At 42.7% G+C, this 26433-nt stretch overlaps 1 protein-coding gene across 2 annotated transcripts in view; it reads left to right on the top strand.

Annotated features, from left to right (window-relative positions):
• LOC149266334 (actin-related protein 2/3 complex subunit 4) overlaps positions 1-26433 on the top strand; it is a 285298-nt gene that overhangs the window by 219163 nt on the left and 39702 nt on the right. For both annotated transcript variants that reach the window (XM_089395811.1, XM_089395816.1), the window contains one exon: positions 10587-10691. In XM_089395811.1, the coding sequence (XP_089251937.1) occupies positions 10587-10691 (105 nt within the window). The remainder of the gene's footprint in view (positions 1-10586; positions 10692-26433) is intronic.

The following is a 26433-nucleotide window of genomic DNA, read 5'->3' as shown; positions in this document are numbered from 1 at the left end:
CCCCCGATGCGGTGGCTGTCGTGGTGGAATCTCTCCAAACACTATGGCATACCGATCAAGGATGGACTGGATCTCTGGATGTACAGTCTGCCCTGTAGTCCCTGCCTCTGATGCACACAGCTCCGCTGCCAACTCTATGTCTTCCTTCCGGAAAACTGCCTCCATCCGATGAGCCGACACAGTCTGAGGCGGATATGTGTGCTGTCCCTGTATCTTCTCATGCCTCCTTGTCTTCTCATCATCCCACTCTATCTCTAGGGTCTTCCAATCCGTCGTGACCTTCCCTAGAGTGATAAGCCACTGAACACCCAGTATCATGTTGGTGTCCCGGACATCGACCACGAAAAAGTGGTCAGTTAATGTGTAGGTGCCTATCGTCACTGAAAGCTCTGGAACATAACGAGCACACGTCATGGTCTGATCTCCTGGGACCAAAACTGAAAACCCATCGAAGCTCTCTATTTGAATACCTCTCCGCTCAACCATCTGTGCATCGATGAAGTTGTGGGTCGCCCCACTGTCAACCAAAACCGATACGCGCTGGCCACGTATTGTCCCTCGTACGCGTAGCGTCAGATACTTGGGAACTCCTCACAATGCTGCAAGGGCCCCTCCGGTGGGTGCAAAGGATGCACCACCTACTGCTGGCGGTGGAGGTGGCAAGGGTCCCTGTATGGCATGGCTATCTCTTGCCTCCACATCCTCCTCGTCATGCTCTTCTCCACTGCACTCGGAGAAGACCTCAATAAAATGTGCTTTGCTAGCAGCACATCTATGTCCCGGTGCCCACAACTCTTGACATGTGAAGCACAACCGCTTCTTCTTCAGCTCCCTCCTGACATCGTCCTCAATCTGTACTTGTCCTAGATTCCCGTTTGGAGGTGGAATCCTCACATCGTTCCCCTTAGACTGAAAAGGCTGTCTTTGGGGGTAAGGTCCCTGGGTCTTGGGTAAGACATCCTGTAAGTCCTGGGTCCTGTTGATAGCATCTTGGAGTTTTGCTGGTCTAGTGGATCGGATTAGACCCCGAAGTGGCTCTGCTAACCCTCAACATACATATAGACCCTCCGTGCCGTGGATAGGTCTGGCACCATCAAAGAGACCCTCAAAAAATCTGCAATGTAAGTCTCTAGGCTCCCTGTCTGTTTGAGCCTCGTCAGCTCAACAAAGTGCTGCTCGGGATCCCTCCGATTAAATCGCTCCATCAATCTCCTGGTAAACTCCGCATATGTCGTCATTGTAGAGTGCCCGAGTGTAACCATCCCGTGAAACCACCAATCCTGGGCCTCACCATCCAAATGCAATGTTGCCACCTTGATGGCCTCTACCTCCGACATCTGGTTGAGCTGGAAATAAATGTCTAGCTTCTCCACCTAAGACTTCGCCGAACTGTTTGATGAACCATCAAACGTTGGCAAGTGGAATCTACTCGTTGCAGCGTGGGTGTCACCATCATGGTAATGCCGGTTCCCTTTGTGATGATCGCGGGGCCTACTATCCCGCTGGAGCTGAACAAAGTCTCTGAATGAAAGAGCATCCCTAAACTCCTGCCCATATGCCTGGTACTCTGCAAAATAATTGCCCATATGGCTGGGCTCTGCCTCCTGCTGGGCTCTGACCCCCGTGTCTACTCCTAAGAATGTGGGCATGGTAGAGCGTGTAGGGGCATGCGAGGCCACCTGCTGCGTAGTATCACGTTGCTCTGGCAAATGATGGGATGCACCTGATCCCTCACCAATCTGAAAAACTCGTGGGCTCTCACGCTGTCTAGCCTCTACTGCGGTGAATCTCTGCCCCATCACCTCAATTTGCCTCGACAGATCCTGTACTGATTTGAGGAGCATATCCGCAAATCTCTTCCCGTCCTCGTCTGCCATCTGCTCTGCGTCCACCACCGGCTCTTTCTGTTCTGCGTCAACCACTGGCTCCTCTTGTTCTGCGTCCACCACCGGAACACAGTCTCCCTCTTCGTAGGTATTCTCCAACCTACGTCCAGTGTCTCTGTATATCCTGCCTCTGTAACAAATGTAGGGTTTTTCCCCCGGTGTCATAGATTGCCAGCTCCACAGGCTGAGCCAGATCTATGCTTTGATACCACTGTAATATCCCTAACCCGAAATATTCCTCAAACCCCAGCAAAAACTCCAACCAAATACGTGCAAATGATATAATAACCCCAAAGTGATAAATTAACAGTGGAACAACATATAATAATGTAAACTGGAAATATAAGCAGATACACAACAAATGCAGTGAGAAATGCTAAGCCATTTTATTATATTGAGCAATCAAATGAGTACAAGAGGTGATCAGACAGATGGCACCTCGACTTGCACAAGGCAAGTGAACAAATACTCTGAGAATAACAAGGAATGGCCCCTCTGCGTGGATGCTGCTGGAGAGCTGCCGTGTTGCTGCTGCTGCTAGAAAACAAATAATGATTTGGGGCTGCTCCCCTCCTCGGAAAATGCTGAAATTTTGGAATCGGGCTCTACTCCAAAAACCCAGAAAAACCCAAAAAGCTCTCCTAGAATCGCTGACCCCCGAAAATCACCCCCTTTGGGTTCTGCGCAGCTCCTCAATGTTCTGCGCTGCCACTGAAGAAGACCCCTCTAAACTCCGCCTGAAACTCTGCCAAAACTCCTCCAATAGGCAAGGGCTGGTCCCCTGCTCAATCACCCAGCGTAAATCCTCCTGCAAAAACCCCAGTCCAACACTACTACCAGAAAGAACTGCGTCCCTCTCCCAATGTTGCGTAGTCCTCCAAAACGCTGCTCAAACCACTGCTGGAATGCTGATAAAACTACTGCTGAAACGCCAAAGGAAATACCTTGCCCGAGCAGGCACTCGAAGTCCCCCGGGGCTAAGGGCGAGATCTTCGAACGGAGACACTCAATGCACTAAACAGTGCTGCAGACTAGCTAAACAACGAACGTGCTCAGAAGTCGAAACGACTAGCTCAAAATGCACATAACTGAATGATCCAAAATGAGGGGGCTCCTCTCTATTTTATAGCCTCTGCCTCTCACAATCTCTAGGCTCACCTTCTCCTGCGTGATCCCCTTCCTGCCATGTGTTTCTTCCCTCTTGCGTAGTCCCTCCATGTGTCTGCGTGGGCCCCATTTCTGCGTCCCCCTTTGGCCCCCTTGGCCCCCCTTTAAGTCACAACGTTGTGCTACTAGGAAGTGACTTTTTATTCAAAAAGTGAGTTATGTCCCCCGTCCTCACTTTTTTATTTACAAGTAACTATAGAAGGCAAAAATCGGACAAAATCGAATATTCCAATTAGCCATGGCTAATTAGGAATATTACATGAACCAGTACTCATAAGATTTTGAGGGAAGGTTATTACTGGCCCACCATCTTCGATGACACCCTGAACTTTGTAAAACAATGCCAACCCTGCCAACTATTTGCTGGAAAGCAACACCTTCCGATTATGCCATTAAAAAATGTTTCCATCGATGCACCTTGCAACAGTGGGGTTTAGATCGGCGAATTCAAAGACAATTCTAGAAATGGCCATAGATGGATCCTCATGGCGACTGACTATTTCACCAAGTGGGTTGAAGTAATTTCAACCAAGAAAGCAACTGACCAGGTAGTTATGGATTTCCTTGAGGATAAAATCATTACCAGGTTTGGTGTTCCTGCCAAAATTGTCACTAGTAATGCCAAAGGTTTTGACTCCATGGCTTTGACATCCCTATGTAACAAGTATGGTATAATCTTATCACAAACTACTACCCCCAAGTAAACAGACAAGTTGAGTCAAGAAATAAAAACCTCATAAAAATCATCAAAAGAACTATTGGCAATAATAAGAAGGATTGGGATAGCAAGATCAAGTATGCCTTATGGGTTGACTGAACAACTGTAAAGGCTTCCACCGGTTTTAGCCCGTTCCAATTAGTCTATGGTTCCGAGGCCAAACTTCCTATCCAAATGTAGTTACCCATCCTTGAATGTCTAAAAGCTTTCCCTGATCAACAAAATGCCATATAATCTCGTATTGATCAGATAATTGAAAATGATGAGAATAGAAGGAAAGCTTTTGACCAAATTGGCTGTAGTCATGATAAAATGAAACTCGCTTTTAAGCATAGCCAACACAAAGCATTCAAACCCGACGATCTTGTACTCCTATGGGACAAAATAAGAGAAAAACCCGACATGCACAAGAAGTGGGACAACTTTTGGATAGGTCTGTTCAGGATAAGTGATGTCGCAGGAATAAACTCATACCACTTAGAGACTCCTGATGGAGAGTCCGTTCCCCTCCCTATAAACGGAAAACTCCTAAGGGAGTATTATCCCAAGGCCACTTGATATTGTATCATATGCATGGTAGAGTAGGATGCATTGCATGTTGGTTTTGCATTAGAATTAACATCATGCAATATTTCCCATGGTAGATTAGATGCCTTTAAAGTAAAATTTGCATAATTTTATTTTTTTGTTGATTTTACAGCCTAACACTAGGCATGGATGATCATAAGACACCGTGAAAAGCATGTTTCCCAGTGGGTTCAATCGTTGATATGTGCATGTAACAAGTCTGTGGTAACCAAGAGATTGTTGTAGTTCTCGTGACCTCCAGTTCGAGTAGCTTCGTCCACTTCTTCGAGAAATCACATCCTAGTTGGAGCCAGAAGTTACCCACCATTTTGTGGGTGATATCCCTAGGAGAAATTTTTTCTACAAGATGGTCTTCAGCTCACAACCAACAACCTCTTGGAGCCACCAACTAGTTCGTTGTGCCACTTCTCCGTCACCTGAGCCAGCCATGTGGTCTGTCACCCATCTGTCATGATCATATGTTTGAAGGTGGGCCTCTCGAACCTAAAGGTATGCCTTGTCAGTGGGTAATTGAGTATTGTAGTTTGCTTATCATGGACACATCTAGGCATGGATTAATGGGGGGATTTAACAGAAAGAATGGGCTAGGTATGTGTTCTTGTCTCCTAGACCCCTTTTGGATATTAACCATGGATTCTAGTCCCGTGGTATCTCTTTTACTAAACGTTTGGCTTTAGGGATGGTATTTCATGGGAAACCCTGATTTTGGTTGCGTGGTCCCGCTCCCTCATCCACATATATTGCCCCTTTCCACTCTTTATTACCCCATTCATCATTTCTCCCACCTGGGTCCACATTCTTTCACTAGGTCTACATAGGGCTACCTCTGCACTTCCCCTTGCCCACACCATGAGTTGGGCTTGAAATGATGCCCCAAAGGTTGATGCAACTAAAAAGAAAATTAAAAGCATAATTGGCCACATTCAACAGGAAAATGTACCATAAAATGCAAAAGATGGTTGGGACAAACACAATTAGTGCATGGGAAAAAGGCAATACATGAGCTCTACACCATCATCATGGCTATCACCCTGGTTCCTACGGGCTCTATGAGCCTCCTTCATCATATAGGAACCCATGATTGTCCCAACCCCTGGTGGGCAATGAACCGCCCTACCTTAAAAGGGGGTATCCACCACTATATCTCACACATCATGCTCTTACCTCTTGAGCCCCGAGTAGTTAATTAAAGAAATGTCATAAAAAGGCAAAAAACATATAAAGAAGGTTGGAAAAATCAAGGCTGGGGCACCTCGTGTACCACGATTGCTCCCTCCTATACATTATATACCCAAGTGTGGGCTTCCCTTTTACTAGCTACCCTTGTACCCCAGCCTATGGCCCAGGGCTACCCCTTTCACTCCCTACTCCACCCATCTCTTTATCACATGCCAACACCTTCTAAAGGATGTACCTTGGACATATAATCCCCTTTAGAAGTAGAAACCACCTAATGGGACACTTGGTTAACCCCATTTGGAACTTGGAGTCATTAGCACCTGCCAAAGCCCATTATGGAACGACAACCCATTATGAAGTCCCCACTTGTGGTCCATGGTTTGTAAGCTCTTTTACCTGATTTCCTTGATGACTTGTTGTAATGGAAGGCTAGGGGACGCATTGGATCTTATGCAGGATTGCAGGTGGTCACCATCTTGGGTTTAGTCTCCCTATACGCAGTCGTAACATTCCAGAGGGCTACATTGGCACATGTAGGGTGTGATTTGAGATCCATGGGCCTCCACTTAAGTAGGCAACACTCCATGGATCCCCAGAGATGTTCAGAGATTGGTCGAGATTCACCTATTGGACAAGGAAGATGCACCTGGTTCACCTTTGCCTAGCCTGCCCCACAGTTGTACCATGCACTTGGCAGAAGGCCCAAGACTTGTATGTTGATGTGGCATCACTTACACCATCGTCTAAGCCCTTACAGATGGTCCAGGCATCTTCGACTTACTTGGAGACCCGTGAGGTCACTTGTGTGCCCTCACAGCCATTGGGAGCACCACAGGTTTATTCTGTGGAGAATAAGGGGCCAACCCCTTGTTCATTACTTTTGGAAGTCCAACTCATCATCTTGGCACTTATGGACTTCATGAGGCCTCTTAGAGAGCCCAACGACATGCATTACTGATCATTCGACCTCTTGGGAGGCTTATTATTTTATTTGTGAGCTAGTTTGGTGGGCTTGTCACCAATAGGTATTTATTTGCATATTATTTTAGTTGATGGGCTAATCTAGGCTCAAATTAGGTAATTCGAACTCCTAATAAGTGTATAAATAGGAGAGACATGAATTCATTTGTATCATCACTTTGGATTGGATCATTCTTCTCTCTTGAGAATTTCACACTTCTTTCTTGGAGGATGAATTGGAGCATGGATGAATTTTGATGTTTGTATTGAATTTTCTTGTCTTGGAGCTTCTTTATTGTCAAATTGTTGAAGGTTGGATATCTTCTCTTACATATAAGTACACACATTTAATGCTATTCTTGTTTTACTTTGTCATATGCATTGGAATGGGATTTTCGTTATACTAGGGCTAATTGCTGCATTGCATAATTGCAAAATTGTGGAATTATTATTTCTATATAGCATCTCTCAATGTATGGGTCATGTATGTTGAATGAAATCTCCTAGGGATAATTCCGCTATTGTATTTATCTTGATAAGCCATCTCTTTGTGCAAAGCGAAATATAAATCTTTGAGGTCACTTTGTGTTGCCCTAAAGGCCAAGCGAAGTAGTCCTTGAGGCCTCCTTGATTGAGAAACGAAGTCCTTTCTCATCATTCTTCTGGACTCCATTTTCCCCAAGAGATTAGGCACATATCTACCAATAGGTGGTCACTCAAAGAACCATTTTTCTTCACCTTTCCCCTTCTCTTCTAGGTCTAGCCAAGTTGGGTCACCTAGGGCATCACTTTCCCGACAAAGTAGCCATAGAAAAAGTTCGATCTCCTAGCCTCTACTGCGCTGGTGTGTCCTCAAGGTCTCTTCCAAATTTGAAGAAATTCCGATGGTGGGATTGTGAGATATCTCAAGCCCTAACTCTGAGATCAAATTTTTCCCTGGTGTTCCCTAGGCTAGTACCTCATAGGATCAATTTGACACCTTTAAGTGGAAATTCTTGTTTTGATCCTTTCCCTTCCTTGTCTGGGTTAAGATCATCATTGGTTGCTAGACTCCCTCCCCTTAACCTAGGCTGGGTCCACTTGGTCCCGTGTGGTCCCATACCTTTGAAAAGTTAATTCTTCAAGAACCACTTGGGAAATCAAGTTCAATAAGGATTTTAGGGATTGGGAAAATCCTTTACAAGGCATATTCCTCTAACCTAGCCCTTAAATCCTCACCTCCTTATCCTAGAAAGCTTTGTACCTTGCTTGTAGAGCAAGCAAGCTCCATTCTTAACCTCCTTCTAGGAAAAGGATCATTAAGGTCACTTCACATCCATTTGTTTACTTACCCTTTACAAGTGAATTTCCATATATCGGGTCTCCTCCCATTGCTGAAAGTCAATAAATAGTAGGGAGTCTTAGCTGAGGTGAGAGTGGGCTAAGTCTCCATTGTTGCCCTTGACCTAACATTTGCCCCTTTAGGAGTCCCTTTTAGGCCCCCTACTAGTTTGAGCGGTAACAGTTTCTAGGCCCACAACTTTGTGTCTAAAACTTCAAGCTTGGGTACTTTGCCCATAACACTCCATTTTGTGGGTTTTCTCCTCATAAGTTAAGTACCCAAGACTTGTGGGAGTCATTGCCAAGCTACACAGTTTTCCACAGCGATGTCATGATCAAGCCTAGCATCCATAAACTCAAAGATATGTAATCAAGAAGATAAAACTCAACACTAAACAATCATTCAGACCAACCCCATGGATCCAACAATGAAGTATCATGCCCAACCAAGATGTAGTGTCACCAAGAAAGATGTGTAAGTCCATCAACATCCCTATAGGTTACCTTCGCAAAGCTTGTCATGTGATGAGAATCACAATTTACCACTCGTGATGTGAGGGGTAACAATACCCACCTTTTAAAATCTGAACACTACTCTTGACTCATCACCTGTGTTGCATAGGTTCACGAACCCAGGGGTGGGGTTTTCGAACCCGTCCCCAAGAAGCGGGTGCTGGAACGCGTACCTCTCAAAAGAAGCCGAAAGAACCGGTACTTCCCATAAGAACCCAGTATTCAGAGTCTTCGAGCTGGGTTCTTTTGCGTAAACGGGTTCGCTGAACCCCCAAAATGGGTGCGTGAACCCCAAAAACAGATGCGTAAGGGTTTCTTGACGACGTTTTTCCTTTGTCCATAAATCCTTTTCTTCTCACATTCCATGTAATGGCTTGTCATTGGGTTGAATAAGTTCATGGAAGTTCAAAATTCCAGTATCAAACAAATGATAGAGAAATGATTTGGGTATCAGATATCCATATGATATATCAGATGGAAGATAATCTCCTCCTGCCCAAGAGTAGCTTACAAATAACTTAATAAGTTTAATGCATCCTTAATTAACCAGTTCACTATAATGACATTTTTACAGTTGAAGTTGGGTTTTAAAGATTGCCAGGTTAATGCAGCCAGATTGTTGTATCTGAATATGGTAGAATCATACTAGAAGGGTTGTTATGTTATTTTCAGTGCAAACCCTATTCTCAGCCTTCATAGTTTACTGGGATGTAGTTAGTAGGTCCACTAAATATATAAGCTAAAGTGTTGTTCATGAAAGGATTGGTAGAAGGATGGCATTATGTTATCTGGAAACATTCTCTGAGGGACTGATAATAATGAATTTCCTGGAGGTCAGCTTCATCTATAGGTATTCTTTGACTGATAGGAATCAAATCATCTTTTCTAGCATGAATATGTCATCCCTGTCATTAACTTTATTATAGACCTTAACAACATTGTGTTTCAACTTAATAACGAAGTGTATGTGTATTTTAAAAGGATTTTAGTCTGCCAGCCAGTGTCATAGATGAGTATCAGATTGTTAGGTTTCAAGTTTCAACTTAAACAATTGTTAACATGCATATTGTTAGGTTTCAACTTAAACAATTGTTAACATGTAAGTTGGAAGATTTCAAAATTTATATATATTATAATTTATAAAATATATAATATATATAAATTATAATATACCCCCGACGAACCCACGTACCCTATTTCAAAAAGTGAACGCACCCGTCCCCGCAACTGTCCCCATACCCGTCCCTGAACCCACATTTCCTGGGAAAATAGCTCATCACTCTTAACCCACCAGAACATTGAACCACTCTACTATTGTGTGTTCAAAATGAAAAAAATTAACTTGTATTTGCCACATATAGAAAATGCTAATTATAGACATTCCAAAACGCATACTTTCTCCAAATAACAAAAAAAAAGACGGCAAAGGCTGACCTTGAAGAGATGGAACATCAATCTATCTACAAAAAGAAAGAAGCAAGAAGCAACAAATAGGTTGCACTGTTCATGTCGCATATAGTTAAAACAGTACCACTGGACTCACTTTTTTTTTGCAAGTCTTATTTTGCAGCCCATAGGAAAATGTCCCTTGGCTCCCTGTGGATTGTCCTGCAAGAAAATCCCTAGCCCCAGCAAGAATGTCCCTTGGAGTTTTCTCAATACCCATTCATCCCCATTCATCCCCATTCATCCCCTAGCAGACATGCCAGAAACAGATGAGCATTTGTTTAGAGAGAATTTTGTGGCCATTAAACAAACAACTTCAGATGTTCATACACATCTCTTTTCGTGAATTTTATTCAGACACCCCCATTTACAGTGCCGCTCATCTCTTAGTAGTTACAACTTTATGAAATGTGGTGATTATCTCAATCAAGTTAGTGTGCTTGAATGTTTATAAAAATGGATTCGAATTGAAGTATATTATATGATGCATGCATAACTTGCTTGTAAAGATTGTTAAGCCTTTGACATCCTCTTATGTACTCGTGTTCCTTATTTTGCAATGCAAGAATTTATAATATAAAGTTTTGATATCCGAAAAATTTAGAGTATAGAATTAGAGGTGCTTGATAGGTTTTTACCATCTGCACTCAAATTATTAATCAGGTGTAATCCATTTACTATAATATTGTTTAGTTGAAGCTTTTTTCTTCTTCTTTTACTGCTGTTTGAAAAATATATGAATGATCTGTTGAAGCTTTTTTCTGCTTCTTTTACTGCTGTTTGAAAAATGTATGAATGATCTGTTGCAGGTTAAACAGGCAGACGAACTGGAAAACATACTAGCGAAAAAGTTTCTTAGATTTTTGTCAATGCGTGCTGAGGCTTTCCAGGTTCTTAGGCGAAAGCCAGTACAGGTAGGAGTACATCTACTCTGTATTTATGATCATAGTAGATGTTCACATGAAAAGCAGCTCAGTTGTTGGAAGCAGCTCTTTCAACATTTTGGCTAGTAGTAAATCATACAGAAAACATATACAGTAAAAATGAAGGAAAAAGATTATCAATTTAGCAACAACCTAAGAAAAACTGCTTTAATTTAAGTTTCAACAGAAATAGTCTTATGTTGACTTGAAAAAGTAATGTAATTAGTTTGCATAGCAAAATGCAGGTTTATATTTGGCTTTACTAAGAAGATTTTGTTGAATCTTCTAGAATAATGCAAAGTAGAAACTGATCTTCTGATCTTGATAATTATTTTCCAGTTATTTTCCAGTTCAGTTATCTTGTATCACACATATCATTAAACAATCACACACATAAAATCCAACAGTTATGCAATGAATACAGTAGGATCAGAAAGAGACAGCGAAGCACAATAGAGACAACAAAATTACCCTGGGAAAACCCAACCCTGGGAAAAACCCAGCAACTCTTTTTCTCGAGGAGAAATTGTTCTTCAGCAATAAATCCAAGAATTGTAGAAATCTGTGCCACAAATCAAGCCCAAGATACCAGTCAAACCTGGTGAAGTACCAGCTTAGTCAATGCTGGTCAAACCTCCAAATATCATAGAATTTAATGCTGTTCAATGCTGGTCAATGGTCTGAAATTCGGCCCTGATGTCAGCTCGGTCCTGCGGTCAAAGGTCTGCAGTCAACTGTGGTTGGCTGCGGCTCAAATCTGTGGTCAAAGGCTACTTCCTTTTGTGGTCAAACTTGTCCCTTTTTCAGTGTCAAGCTCAGTCAAATTTTCAGTCAAACTCAGAAGAATCTCGGTCAAACAGAGCAGGTCAAACTCGGTCAAATGGCAGCCTCTTTATTTTGGTCAACCTTCAGATTTCTTCCTCTTTGACTTCGCACGTGTGGATCAGAAAATAGAAGAATGTGTTGGTCGAATTGGTCCAAATGTGGAGGTCATCTTGTAGTTTTTATATTAGTCAAATGGGTGACTATTTGACCAAAAGTCACACCCCTTCATGGCACGGCTGACTTGATGATGTGGAGCCTACATGATCTCCAAAAATTATAATTTTAATATCATTTTTCATAATTTTCTTTTGCCAATTTAGTAGGCTTATTTGGCATGCGGAAATACCTCCCGATGCTACAAAAAATCAACACTCCCTCTTTGGGAGGGAGGTATTCTCCTTGTTTGCAATAGATTCTCCTTTAGTTGAAATTCAAATTTCTCTTTCCTTAAGAACAGTTTATGAGCTTGCCATATTGATGCATGTCTATAGATAACTGTTAATTTTTGTAGCTTCGGATTGTTTTAGCCACAAAATTTGGTGGAGAGGCTAGAATACATGAGATCTACATAACCCATAAATCGTTTATGGAAATTCCACTTAGAGATGACTTAATTAGATTATTAACCTATTTTTTAATGTTTCGTAAGTCTAAACTTAGAAAACTAGTTAATTAACCAGAATTAATTAAGTCAAGGTGAGAATTCTTTAGAAATTCACACGGATCAACAAAAGATTAATCTGGGCCTTTGATTAAGATCTAATCTTGGTCTTTGATGCTCCAATAGAAGATTATAAGAAGTCGATGGGCAGATGGAGAACACATTACTGCGGATACCCAGTGATCTGGACAGTTCAATTTTCAAGTGCAGGTGATTTAGCAGGGGAAATCGAGTCAGAGGTTGAGTTACAGGTGGTAGAGGGGTAGAGTAGCAAATTTCCAGAGGAGTTGGAAGAGAAGGCCGAAAATATTCCTCAGGAGACAGTTCAGGGATTGCGTAGTGCCTAACGATAGGTAGTTCGATTCATCCAGAAGAAGGGTTCGCTTCAACTTCCAGAGGCTGGGAAAATTTCTAAGAAGCTGGAAGAATCACTTCCAGTGGCAGCAACAAGCTAGATGTCACATCAGAGGTAGTTTCTGGGCAGTATGAGTGGGGTCTGCGCAAAAGTAGGGCATAGGGTTCTAGAGCCAGTTTTGAGGCTCAGTTTGTTGCGAGATTGCTTGAGGGTAAATTCCCTCATATATTTTTGGCAGTATTTTTTCTTAGATAGAAATGCCAGTTTGGCATCATTTTATTGTACTCAGAATTTCTGCTGTTGCATAAATAATAAAACCCTCAACTGCTGCACCGGTTTTCCCAAGTTGGGTTTTTTTGAGGACAATTGTCCAAAAATAACGGTGTCACAATTCTTGTGTGTGTGCTAGAATTTCTCAGTTTTCAGTATTTTATTTTCCAGAGTATTTTTTATGGTGAAAATTGCAGTTGCGATTTTATTCATTATTTGTGGTAGCAAATAAATTGCATTATAAAATTTACAGTTAGAAGAATAATTTCTAGTTGCTGCAATAGATGAAATTTTCACATGGTATCAAAGCGTGAGTGATTAGCCGGGAAGCTCAAAAGCGGAGATGGAGCAGTAGGCCAAAATTCTTAGAGGCAACACAGTGCTCAGACAGACAAGCCAAATTGCTGGGGTAGGAATTCATTTTCAGTTGTAGGGTTGCAGAGAAGTCGAGTTGCCTAGGTTAGTGATTCCATGTGAAAATTCCTAAACTGGAATCCCTACTGCAAAAACTGATGACATTTCTCTTATTTATTAAATTCCTTTAAACAAATTACTTGCAGTTTCCTACGACAAATATCAAAATCCAAGCACTGCAACCTTCACTTAATTTATTTATATGCGAAAACAAGAAACTGAGCAAGAAGGAAAATACAACACAATAATACCGTTATTTTTGGACAAATGTCCCCTGAAAAACCCAATGCAGGAAAATCGGTGTAGCAGATTTGAGGGTTTTATTATTATGCTGTAGTAAATCTGAGTACAGTTCCTTGGATGCTCAAATAGCAATCCGATACAAAGAGAAACTAGACAAAAACAAATAGTGAGATGCTCTCACCATGTCACTAGAAGAATCTGAGTCTGATCATGCTGGACTGGAGCCTCTATGTGGCCTCTACGCAGAACTGCGTAAGCCTCACGCAGTCCTTGCGTCACCCTTACTGGGTATCACGTTGCTCCTTCTCTGGACCCTCTGCTGGCTAGAAATTTCGAATTTCTGCCGCCCAGTCTCACACCTTGGCTCCCGACTTCTGAAACTCGATTTCCTCAGCAGGAATTCGATCTCCCTCTAAGGCTTGTGCTGCCACTGCATCCGCTTTGCGTGGGCCAACGTCTATTTCCTTTTGGACGTCGTTCTACCCTCTCTGCCTCGTACTCTTTGGCCCAAGAAAACTTCCTTCTTCCGGATACTATCTCTACCCTCAATGCAAGAGATCACTTCGATCACTCCTCTAGTAATTGTTGCGCTGCCCTCTCTAAGAAATTTGTTGAAGTTTCTAAGTTTACTTACTTAGAAACACTCCTTGCACCTTATCTGATTTATTCCTACCTACTTGTTATTTTATTTGACAAGTTATTTACAATGTAAATACGGAAAATAAACACTAGTGCATGCTCAACATATTACAGATCGACAACTAAAGGAAACAAAAATAATCACACCATATGACACCATTATTTTTGGACTAATGTCCCCGGAAAAATCCAATGTGGGAAAACCAGTGTAGCTATCTGAGGGTTTTCTTATTAAGCAATATTAGAGTACAATCTGGGTGCCGAAATTGGCCTACCCAACAGAGAATTTCCTTGGCAGTAATACCTCTCAGTTTCTGACAAATCTCTTGGCTGAAACCTCGAATAAATCTTCCAGCAGCTACTCAGCACAAGTCTGCCCCAAAAACCCAAGCGTCAGCCTCTCTCTGGACTGTGTCAACCCCTCTCTGCCCAGCGCTGGCTCTGCGTCACCCCAGATGGGTCTGTGTTAGCCTTAGGAGGCCCTGTGTTAGCCCTCTGGCCCTCTGGCCCTCTGCGTCAGCAACGCTGGCCTCTTTGAGGCTTTGCGCAGCTCCCGGCTGCCTTTGCGTGAGCCCTGGATGGCTCTGCGTCACTCTACCCGGCTACTGCACTGCTCTCCCGACACTATCTCTGCCTCTCTGTCTCTCTGTACTCAAATGCCCCTCAGCTGCATCTCCCGATCACTAATTCTATCTCTCTTAGCAAACCCCGCTCTAGAGAATAGAATGACTGATCACTCTGGTGTACACTCCAAGTGACCCTCAAGCCTCCTCTTATACTTTTCTCGTTGACATATCAACGGCCGAGATTAAGTCCCTAATCAACGGCTAAGATTAGATCTGGCTTGATCCATGTCTTTTGGACCATTCTAACACAGTTTCATATTAATCCACATTAATATTTTAATTTCCCTAAGTTTAGAATTAGGACCCCATTAAAAATATTAATTATTTTAATATCTCCTGAACTGTTTAGAATCTGCCCAAACCTTTTCTGGGTATTGGAGATCTCATGTGCCTCAACCTCTCCACCAAATTTTGTGGCTAGAGCACATCCGATGCTACCCCAAATCAACACTCCCTCTTAGCGAGGACTGTGCTCTAGCAATACTCCTCATTGAGTATTACTCTGATCATATGGCATCGGTCCTTGTGCTGATGCTAGGCCTGTTGCTTACCATCATCTGCACTGTTGTTACCTGCACTGCTGCCCATGGTTCTGCCACTGCCACTGTTGCATCTGTACGACAACTCCCTCTGCATCCGTGCTACTGCTGGTCCTTTCTCCCAGCACTGCATCCGCACTGCACCTCCTCTCATCATGTTGCATCGTGTTGCCCACTGTTGCACTGCAGCTCAGTTACTGAGAAGTAAGTAACTGATCTCCCAATCTGACCTCTTCGTTGGGCTAGGGACACCCACTGATGCTGAAGCTCCCTCTATTGCTGACAAATGCTCCCTCTCTGACCTTTGCACTGCTGCAACAACTCCCTGCATCTTGCGCTGTTGCACACCTCTCTATGCCATCCTGCACTGGTGTAACACTCCCATGCCTCTCGCACTGTTGCAGTCTGCTAGCCTCGCGCTGTCTCTGGACTCCTGCAATGTAGCTCTCTTTGCCGCTCCATCCGCATCCATCTCTACTCGATCTAGCCAGTCCTGCTACTCCTCTTTAGGGCTCCCATAGCAAGGTCTAATCCGAGAGGTTGGGTACCTCGAGGATCTTGCCCCTCATCGCCTGTAGTCCACCTGACTACGGCTCGATGTCTCCCCACTTTTGCTCAAGTGGTGCGTGTGCACTCATGGCATAGTCATCGTCTGTCAAAACTTCCTTCTCTGCCCATGCTGTCGCTGCCTTAGTCTCAGAAGACTCTCTCGTACTCTTCTTCCTTGGACATTGGGTCGCATAATGGCCTAGCTCCCCACAGTGGAAGCACTTGATCTTGGAGAGATCTTTCTACTTCCGCTTTTCCTGCTTTCCCTCAAATGCTAGGGCAACATCTTCCTCCTCCTGCTTGACTTTGATCTCCTTGTTGCTGCTACCCGTCTTCAACTGCGTCTGATCTCTTCCTAGCGAAGAGCTGCCCACATCTCATCCCAAGGTGGGAGAGTCCCTCTGCCCAGTATACTCTGGACAAATACCTCCCAGACTTCTGAGACAACATTCAGGGTTGTCCTCACCATCAACTCCTGATCTGGTGTTGCTTCTATAGCAGTCAACTGATCTTGGATCTCATTTAGTCCTCCGAGGTAGGTGTTAATCGCCTCTCCCTTCTTCATCTTATACGACCTTAACTGATTCTCAAGTAGCATTCTTCTCTGCACAGAAGTATGCTGGTACAATTTTTTGAGAGCCTTCCACATCTCAAATGCTGTTCCCTTCTCGGCTATGTGTGGTACTACATGATCCTTAACCCCTTCAAGGATGATGCTCTTGGCCCTCGCCATTGCCTCCTCGTACTTGTCGTTATCATTGGGGTCGACTAGGATAGCTATTACCTTTAAGGCGAAGTTTTTGACATGATTTCTGTCAAGTACGGATAAGATTCTGGCCTTCCAGACTGCAAAGTTCGACGCTCTGTCCAATCTATCCTGGACTCTTACTCTGTGTAGTGCCATGATGCTCCTCTACTTCCCTCTTGGAAGTTCTCTGTTTGACTCCTTTGAGTCTCTACTTCCTGGCTGGAAGTTCTCTTCTGGACTCCCTCTGAGTCCTGATTTCCCTCCTGGAAATCCTTTTGCCGCTGTCGAGATGCCCCTGCTCTAATTGTCTTGTGCAACTGCACCACTGATCCGGGTTCCTCGGCTAGAAACCCTCGGTAGCAACCCCTCCGGCCTTGCTCTGTCAGGTACTGTTCTAACTACAATACCTCACCAGCTCCACTTTGCAATATTCCCACAGCCTTCTAAACCCTAGCAACCTGAAGGTGAGAGCTCCTAGGCTCTGTGCAATCTCGGTAACTAGCAACCCGACCTCCTCAGTCAATTGCGTCAGCCTTCCCAGCTACTGTGTGGCTCTACGTGAGGCTCCCTTTGCCTCTTTAGCTTCTGCACTGCCTCTTCTCGACTCACCCTTGATGACGCAGGCACTGCGCCACCCTTCCCTTGTTGCTGCTTTGCTAGAAACAACTTCTGTCACCTCGGGACAACTGTTTTCTATTGCTATTGCTCCACTCGGCTGATGTCCTTAGTCCTCTTGTGATCTGCAATCACGCTCTGATACCATGTTGAAGTTTCTAAGTTTACTTAGTTAGAAACCCTCCATGCACTTTATCTGATTTATTCCTACCTACTTGTTATTTTACTTAACAAGTTATTTACAATGTAAATACTGAAAATAAACACTAGTGCATGCTCAACATATTACAGATCGACAACTAAAGGAAACAGAAACAATCACACCATATGACACCATTATTTTTGGACTAATGTTCCTGGAAAAACCCAATGTGGGAAATCGGTGCAGCTATCTGAGGGTTTTCTTATTAAGCAATATCAAAGTACAATCTGGGTGCCGAAATTGGCCTACCCAACAGAGAATTTCCTTGGTAGTAATACCTCTCAGTTTCTGACAAATCTCTTGGCTAAATCCCCAGATAAACCTTCTGGTAGTTACTCAACACAAATCTGCCCCAGAAACCCCAGCGTCAGCGTCTCTCTGGACTGCGTCAGCCAATGTTCCACGGGGACGCGTCCCCCAGGGTTGGGTGCGCGCACCCCTCGCACCCCACGCACCCGGGACGGGGGGACGTTTGGGGAAACGTTTCCCCAGTGTGGGGGACGCGACTCCCCAAAAGGGGGATGCTTTGGCATCCCCCCTCAAAATGGGCTATGTCCCCCTTAAATTTGCTTGTAAACAATGATTTATGACAGGGGAAACCTAGTATTTGATCATATTGCCCTACTAATGCTATGCAATTCATGGTAATGTTAAATTCTTAAAGTAAAAGTGACATTCTCCTTTATCTTTCATTTTCATCCTTTTACTTAAATTTTTAACATTACCATGAAATGACTCAGGATGTTTGAGAGTGGTTCCGACCTCTTTGGATTTCATATGCAGAAAGTAGAATTTTAGATCTCACTCAAAATCCAACAGACTTAACAGTTTTTCAGGAATTCAGGATTCAATGGATTGCAATGTTTCCATTGCATTTTGTCATGTACAAGGGTATGGAATTAGTATTTAATCAAGAGCACCAAGCCCTCTGTGTACTTTAGAGTGACTTTTAGACTCATCACTCCACTGTTTTTGAGTTTAGTTATATCAAAATACTATTCCAGTCTTTAGATTTCAGTATCTATTATAGTCTATTTTGCTTAGTACTAATTAGATTCTAGAATGATGAATGATGAATTTTAATTTTAAATCAATTTAGAATCTAGAATGATGAATGATGAATTTAATTTTTAAATCAATGTAGATTCTAGAATGGTGAATAATGAATGAATATGTATCAGAGTATTTCATTATTGAATCTCGTGGTCTACGGATGAATAATTTATGTATTAGTAAGGATGATGAGTATGAATCAATGTATTTCACTACTTAATTCAATTATGTACGTATCATTGTATTTATGCTTTCATTATTGAATATGAATTTGAAATACATATATATATATATATATATATATATATATATATATATAGATATATTAAAAAAATTATATACCCTGACGTCCCCCCGTCCCCCTAAATTTCCCTAAAATTTGAGGGTACTCCCACACGTCCCCCTTGTGCGTCTCCCCGTCCCAGAGTCTTGGTGGAACATTGGCGTCAGCCCCTCTCTGCCCAGCGCTGGCCTTGCGTCACCTTGGATGGGTCTGCGTCAGCCTTAAGAGGCCCTGCGTCAGCGCTCTTGCCCTCTACGTCAACAACGTTGGCCTCTCTGAGGCTCTGCGCAACTCCCGACTGTCTCTGTGTGGCCATGCGTGAGCCTTGGCTAGCTCTGCGTCACTCTCCCCAGCTACTGCACTGCGCTTCTGACACTATCTCTACCTCTCTGTCTCTCTATACTCAAATGCCCCTCAGCTGCATCTCCCGATCACTAATTCTATCTCTCTTAGCAAACCCCGCTCTAGAGAATAGAATGGCTGATCAGTCTGGTGTACACTCCAAGTGACCCTCAAGCCTCATCTTATACTTTCTTCGTTGACATATCAACAATCGAGATTAAGTCCCTAATCAACGGCTAAGATTAGATCTAGCTTGATCCATGTCTTTTGGACCATTCTAACACAGTTTCATATTAATCTACATTAATATTTTAATTTCCCTAAGTTTAGACTTAGGACTCCATTAAAAATATTAATTATTTTAATATCTCCTGAACTGTTTAGAATCTATCCAAACCTTTTCTGGGTATTGGAGATTTCATGTGCCCCAACCTCTCCACCAAATTTCGTGGCTAGAGCACATTCGATGCTACTCCAAATCAACAAAATTCGATTTTCTTGATCTCTCTCGATGTGTCTTCCAAATGATCCTCAAGTCTCCTTAAATAATTTTCTCGTTGACATTCAACGACCTAGATTAGAAGCTAATCAATGGCTAAGATCATTTTCTGCTTGATCCTTGTCTTCTTCTAGAAGTTACACCCACAATTAGATTAATACCCATTAATTATTTTAATTTCTTAAGTTTAGACTTAGGAACCCATTAAAATAATTAATTATTTTAATAAAACTGTCTTCGGGTGGAATTTCCCGAAATGCTTTCTGGGTTCTTTGGAATACATATGCCCAAGCATCCCTTGCAAAAGTTGAGACTTAGAGCACATCCAATGCTACCAGAAATCAACACTCCCTCTTAGTGAGGAATGTGCTCTAGCAATGCCTCCCACTGAAGCATCATCTTGACTTAATAACATTGTCCTCTGCGCTGCTGATGTCTGACATGCTGTCCACCAACTATTATGCTACTGCTGCAACTATATTGCTGCTGACACTACCACTCTCAACACTGCATCCGTATTACAACTCCCTCTGAATTTCTGCATCTGTACTGCTACTGGTACTGCCACTGCCAACTGCCCCTGCACTGCAAATTGTTGCTGCTATTGCACTAGCAACGAAAAAACATTGCAAATTACTGAACAAGTGTTCGGAATAGATGCATCTCGATGCTAAAGATCTGACTACTGCTAGTCCTACGCTATCCCTCTGAAGCCATTGCGTTGGTGCTGCTACTGCACTGTGCCTCCCTACATTGCTGTAACTCTGCACTACGCTGCTCAGACTTTGCGCTCTAGCCATTGCATTTGTCGCTCCATCACTCCTCCGCACCATTTGACACTTAGTCCATCCTGCTACTACTGATCTGGGCTCCCATAGCAAGGTATTGATCTGAGAGGTGGACTCCTCAAGGATCTTGCCCATCTGTAGCTCTTTCGAACTAGCGCTCCAAATAAACCCACCTCCATCCTGGAGGTATCTCGTGTCATGGTGGTGTCACATTGGCAGCAAATCGATCTCCAAAATATTCACGCAGTCCCTTGCAAAAATTACCAGTAGAGAAAAAGACTATGGAAAATAGTAGGGATCAAAATATTTCTGAATTAGCTTCCAGGCTAGAAGAGGGATTTGCTTGCTTATCGAGTTCTGCATTAGCCAAGGATTGGTACATTGATAGCGGGGCTTCAACTTATATGACTGGAGAACGAGAATATTTCTCGAGCTATCAGGAGGAACAGATGAACTTCCAAATCACAATGGGCAATAGGACGAAATACACCCTAGTAGGAAAGGGAACTGTTAGATTCTAGACAACAACAAGAGATAGTCTTTGGGCCACTAACGTACTGCATGTGCCAGGTATGGGAATGAATTTAATTTTTGTCTCTCAACCACAAGATAAGGGATATGATTTGTACTTCATCGGTATTAGGGTATATGTCAAGCATCCTAAGTGGAAAAGGAGGGCCCAGATTGGAACTCGAAGCAACAGGTTATACAAGTTGCAGCTCGAGTCTCCTATGGCACTGATAAGCAATAATATTAGTGGAGAAAAATACTTAAATGAACTGTGGCATAAAAGGATGGGACACTTACATCACGGGGCGTTAAGGATTCTCAAGGAAACTGTTGCAGGGGTTCTAGTGTTTAGTACCAAGCATGATGATACAGGCAGATGCTGTGTATTAGGCAAGTACGCCAAAGCAGCTTATTCTAGAAGCAACAATAGGGCTAAGAGTGTATTGGGTTTAATACACTCAGACATCTGCGGTCCAATGTCTACAAGAGATATCAGTGGTGTTCAGTGTTTTGTCACTTTCATAGATGACCATTCCAGGAGGTGTTGAGCATTTTGTCACTTTCATAGATGACCATTCTAGGAAAACTTGGATTTATTTCTTAAGAACCAAGGATGATGTCTTTGATCGGTTTAAGGAGTTTAAGGTTCTAGTGGAAAACCTAACAGGAAGGAAGATCAAAATATTGCGCTAGACAATGGTGGAGAAAACACGGATAAAAACTTCACAGATTTCTGCGCAAGAGAAGGGATTAGAAGAGATGGGACAACACCTTATAATCTAGAGCAAAATGGAGTTGCAGAAAGGAAAAATCGAACTATTGTTGGAGCAATGAAGGCGACATTATATGATCAGAATCTACCCAAGTTTTCATTGGCAGAAGCATGCAATATGACTGTATACATTCAGAACAGGGCTCCTCACATGACTATAGGAAAGAAGATGCCAAAGGGTGTTTTCTTGGAAAAGAAGCCAGAAGTGAGTCACCTCAGAATATTCGGAAGTGTGGCTTATTGTCATATTCCAAAAGAGAAGCGGAGTAAGTTAGAGCAGACTGCGAAGTTGGATATCTTGTGGGTTATAGCGGACTTCAAAGGCGTACTGAATCTACATTCCGAGCAGTAGGAAGATTGTAGTAATGCAGGATGTAAAATTCATGGAAGATAGAGCTTTCAAGAAATCTCGAGAGATACCTTTTGAAGAACAGGTTGAGGATGTACCTTTGGTCCAAGAATAGGGATCAGATCTAGCAGGAATATAGGTATCTGGTTCGAGCACTGTAACCGGTACTAGCATCTCCTCAAGAGAAGAGGAGCAAGGAGTGTCACAACAGGTACAACAACATGAAAAGGAACAGATGGAACCTCCCACCACCAGTGGGAGGACTAGCCGAGAGGTACGGAAGACTCTGAGGGACGCAAAGGAATTTGTTGGAGCTCCTAGAGTCGAGAAAAGGAAATGTAGACAACCTTACATGTACCAAGCATTGGTAGCTCAGGTCGAAGAACCTTCTAGATTTCGTGAAGTCGTACAACACCAGGTATGAGTGGATACCATGGTAGAAGAGTACAATTCCAATATGACAGATGATGTCTTGGAAATTGTACCAAGACCAGAGAACAGATCAATTGTGGGTTCGAGATGGATCTACAAGATCAAGTATGGTGCAGATGGCAACGTAGACAAGTATAAGGCTACGTTCATTGCAAAATGATACATTCAGAAGGAAGGAATAGACTATGAAGAGACCTTTGCCCCAGTAGCTCGGTAGACCTCTATCTGATCCATTATATCCCTTGCAGCATAGATGGGATGGGAGATTCACCAAATGGATGTCAAGACAACGTTCTTGAATGGACTGATAGAAGAAGAGGTATATATCGAACAATCAGAATGTTTCGAAACACATGAAAAGAGAACTCATCTGTGTAGATTGAAGAAAGCCTTGTATGGGCTGAAACAAGCACCCAGAGCTTGGTGTGGTCGAATTGATAGCGACTTATAGTAGTTGGGATTCATCAAGAGTGATGCCGATCCCAATCTTTATTATCTGTTGGTAGAAGGTGAGCTGTTAATTTTGGTATTATATGTGGATGATCTATTTTTGACAGGATCATCCAAACTCAGTGGATTGCAAGAAGAACTTGGAAACAGAATTTGACATGAAGGATTTGGGGCTAATGCACTACTTTCTGGGATTGGAAGTTTGGCAGCAGGATGGTGAGATCTTCCTTGGCCAAGGTAGATATGCATCATAAATTCTGAAAAGATTCAGAATGCAGGATTGTCAACCCATGGCTATGCCTATGATTACCAATTGGAAGAAAATAGATGCTTCCGGAGACAAGGAAGTGGACCCCACCTTATACAGACAACTCATTGGGTCGCTTATGTATCTGGTCAACACCAGGCCAGACATATGTTATGCTGTCAACACCCTTAGTCAGTTCATGGTGGAACCAAAAAGGGCACACTGGGCAGCAACAAAGCACATTCTCAAGTATGTGCGGGGAATAGTCAATTTTGGATTAAGATACACCAAGGGCGATGATATCAAATTGAGTGGATTCACTGATGCAGATTGGGCAGGAAGTTCAGTAGACAGGAAAAGTACCACTGGGTATTGCTTCGGTATTGGATCTGGGATGACCTCCTGGTGCAGTAAGAAGCAAAAGTCTGTAGCACTAAGCTTGGCTGAAGTTGAGTATATGGCAGCTAGCAAAGCAACATGTGAAGCTATATGGCTTAGGAAACTGCTTGTAAATCTATTCAGGAAAAGGATGGAAGTGACAAAAATCTTCTGTGATAATTAGAGTTGTATCAAGCTCTCTGAAAATCCAGTGTTTCATGATCGCTCTAAACACATTAATATTCGGTGTCACTTTATTAGGGACTGTGTTCAGTGTGGGGTGGTACAGTTGGAGTATACTCCCATAGGTAATCAGGTAGCTGATGTACTCACCAAGGCTCTAGGAAGAACAAAGTTTGTTCAATTTCGGGAACAAATGGGTATGTTGGAAAATCCCTTTCAATAGCGTGATGCAACATTTGAGAGGGAGCTGTAGTACAGATGCAGCAGTGGCAGTGGCAGTGTCATGGGTAGTAGTGCAGTAGCAACATCAACACAATGTTGGTGGCAGTAACAATGCGGAAAGGAGATGCTTCAGAGACAGAGCAGCATGCAGTTGGACATTGTTGCTAGAGCACTTTCCTCGCTATGAGGGAGTGTTAGTTTTTGGTAGCATCGGATGTGCTCTAGCAATGAAAATTGGTGGAGAGGCTAAGGCACATGAGTTTTAAAGAACCCAGAAACCGTTTAGTGAAATTCCACCTGGATTGTATTTTATTAAAATAATTAATATTTTTAATGGGGTTCCTAAGTCTAAACTTAGGAAAATTAAAGTATTAATGGGTATTAATCAAAATATGGGTGAGAATGTTCTAGAAAGCGGATCAAGTCAAGATTTAATCTTAGTCGTTGATTAGAGACTTAATCTCGGTCGTTGATTAGAGACTTAATCTCGGTCGTTGAAGTCTCAACGAGAAAAGTATAAGAAGGAGGCTTGGGGTTCATTTGAAAACACACAGAGAGTTGATCAGTCAGTTCGATATTCCTAGGGCAGGGTTGGCTAAGGAATTCAAACAAGTGATCAAGCAGTGAGGATCAGAGGCAGTATTGGAAGGAAGTGATTTCCAGTTCTAGTGAATATACTTCAGAGAAGACAGTGAAGGATCAAAGAGCCAACGTAGTGCCAAGGAGGGATAGTGCAACAACTGGAGGAGATTGATGCAGAACTACTGGGGGATAGCAGAGATTAGTTCCAGGAATCACTGTGGGTGATTGGTAGGAGAAATCTCGATTTCTCAGCAGCAGAAGCAACAACAGCTAGGGTGACGCAGTCAGAGGGACTCTCCACACAGAAGCCACGCAGTGATTGCGTAGGCTCACACAGAGACTATGCAATGGGTCATCCAAGAGCTGGGGCCAGTGAAAAATATCAAGATTCAGTGTGAGAAAATTCACATTATTTTTCTATCAGTTATCTTCTTTGAGTGAATTGCCATTTCTCTGGGGCATCCAGATTGTATTTAGAAATTTACTTTCAATAATATAAACCCTCAGATTTGTTGCACCAGTTTTCTCGCATTGGGTTTTTCCAGGGACTATTGTTCAAAAACAAGTGTGTGAATGTGATTGTTCATATGCTGGTGTTTCTTTTGCCTTTTATTTTCAGTTCATAATTTGTAAAACTCTGCAGCTGAATTTGTTTTGATATTTACTGAAACATTGGTAAATAACTTATTATTGTAAATAAGTAGGAGAAATAAATCAATCACTGCAGCAAAATTTTGACACTGATACCATGTGAAAATTCCTAAACCGAAATCCCTGTTGCAACAACTGATGACATTTCTCCTATTTGTTAAATTCCTTTAAACAAATTACTTGTAGTTTCCTACGGCGAATATCGAAATACATACATTGCAACCTTCACTTAATTAATTTATTTGCAGAAAGGAGAAATTGAGCAAGAAGGAAAATACAACACAATAACACCGTTATTTTCGGACAAATGTCCCTGGAAAAACCCAATGCGGGAAAACCGGTGCAACAAATCTGAGGGTTTTGTTATTATGTAGCACTAAATTTGAGTACAATTCCTTGGATGCTCAACTAACAATCCGATATAGAGAGAAATTGGACAAAAACAAATAGTGAGATGCTCTCACCCTGTCACTGGAAGAATCTGAGTTTGATCACGCTAGATTGGAGCCTCTGCGTACCCTCTATGTGGCCTTTGCGCAGAACTGCGTAAACCTCACGCAGTCCCTGCGTACTGGGTATCACGCTGCTCCTCCTCCAATCCCTTTGCTGGCTATAAATTCCGAATTTCTGCCTCCCGGTCTCACACCCCAGCTCCCGGCTTCTAAAACTCTATTTCCTCAACAGGAATTCGATCTCCCTCTAAGGCCTCGTTCTGCCCTCTCTGCCTCGTACTCTTCGGCTCAAGAAAGCTTCCTTCTTCCGGATACTATCTCTGCCCCTCACTGCAAGAGATCACTTCGATTACTCTAGCAACTAATGCGTTGCCTTCTCTGAGAATTTCGATCTTCTTGATCTCTCTCGGTGTGTCTTCCAAATGACCCTCAAGCCTCCTTGAATAATCTTCTCGTTGACATTCAATGACTCAGATTAGAAGTTAATCAATGGCTAAGATCATTTCTGCTTGATCCTCGTCTTCTTCTAGAAGTTACACCCACAGTTAGATTAATACCCATTAATTATTTTAATTTCCTAAGTTTAGACTTAGGGACCCATTAAAAATAATTAATTATTTTAATAAAACTGTCTCCAGGTGGAATTCCCCAAAACGCTTTCTGGGTTCTGTGTTATACATGTGCTGAAGCCTCCCTGCAAAATTTGAGACTTAGAGCACATCCGATGCTACCAGAAATCAACATTCCAACAGTTAGAGGGAGTAGCAACAACTCATAATTTCGCTGAGCAGATTCCTTGGTTGGACGCAGAGGATTTGCAATAGTTTTCAATTGGAGAATCAACGTGGGTCGAA

The sequence above is a fragment of the Pinus tabuliformis genome, chromosome 6, assembly GCF_031772625.1.
Source record: "Pinus tabuliformis cultivar Carrire ecotype Pingquan chromosome 6, CPIR1, whole genome shotgun sequence".
Classification (NCBI taxonomy): domain Eukaryota; kingdom Viridiplantae; phylum Streptophyta; class Pinopsida; order Pinales; family Pinaceae; genus Pinus; species Pinus tabuliformis.
This window is presented reverse-complemented; position numbering and strand designations above follow the sequence as displayed.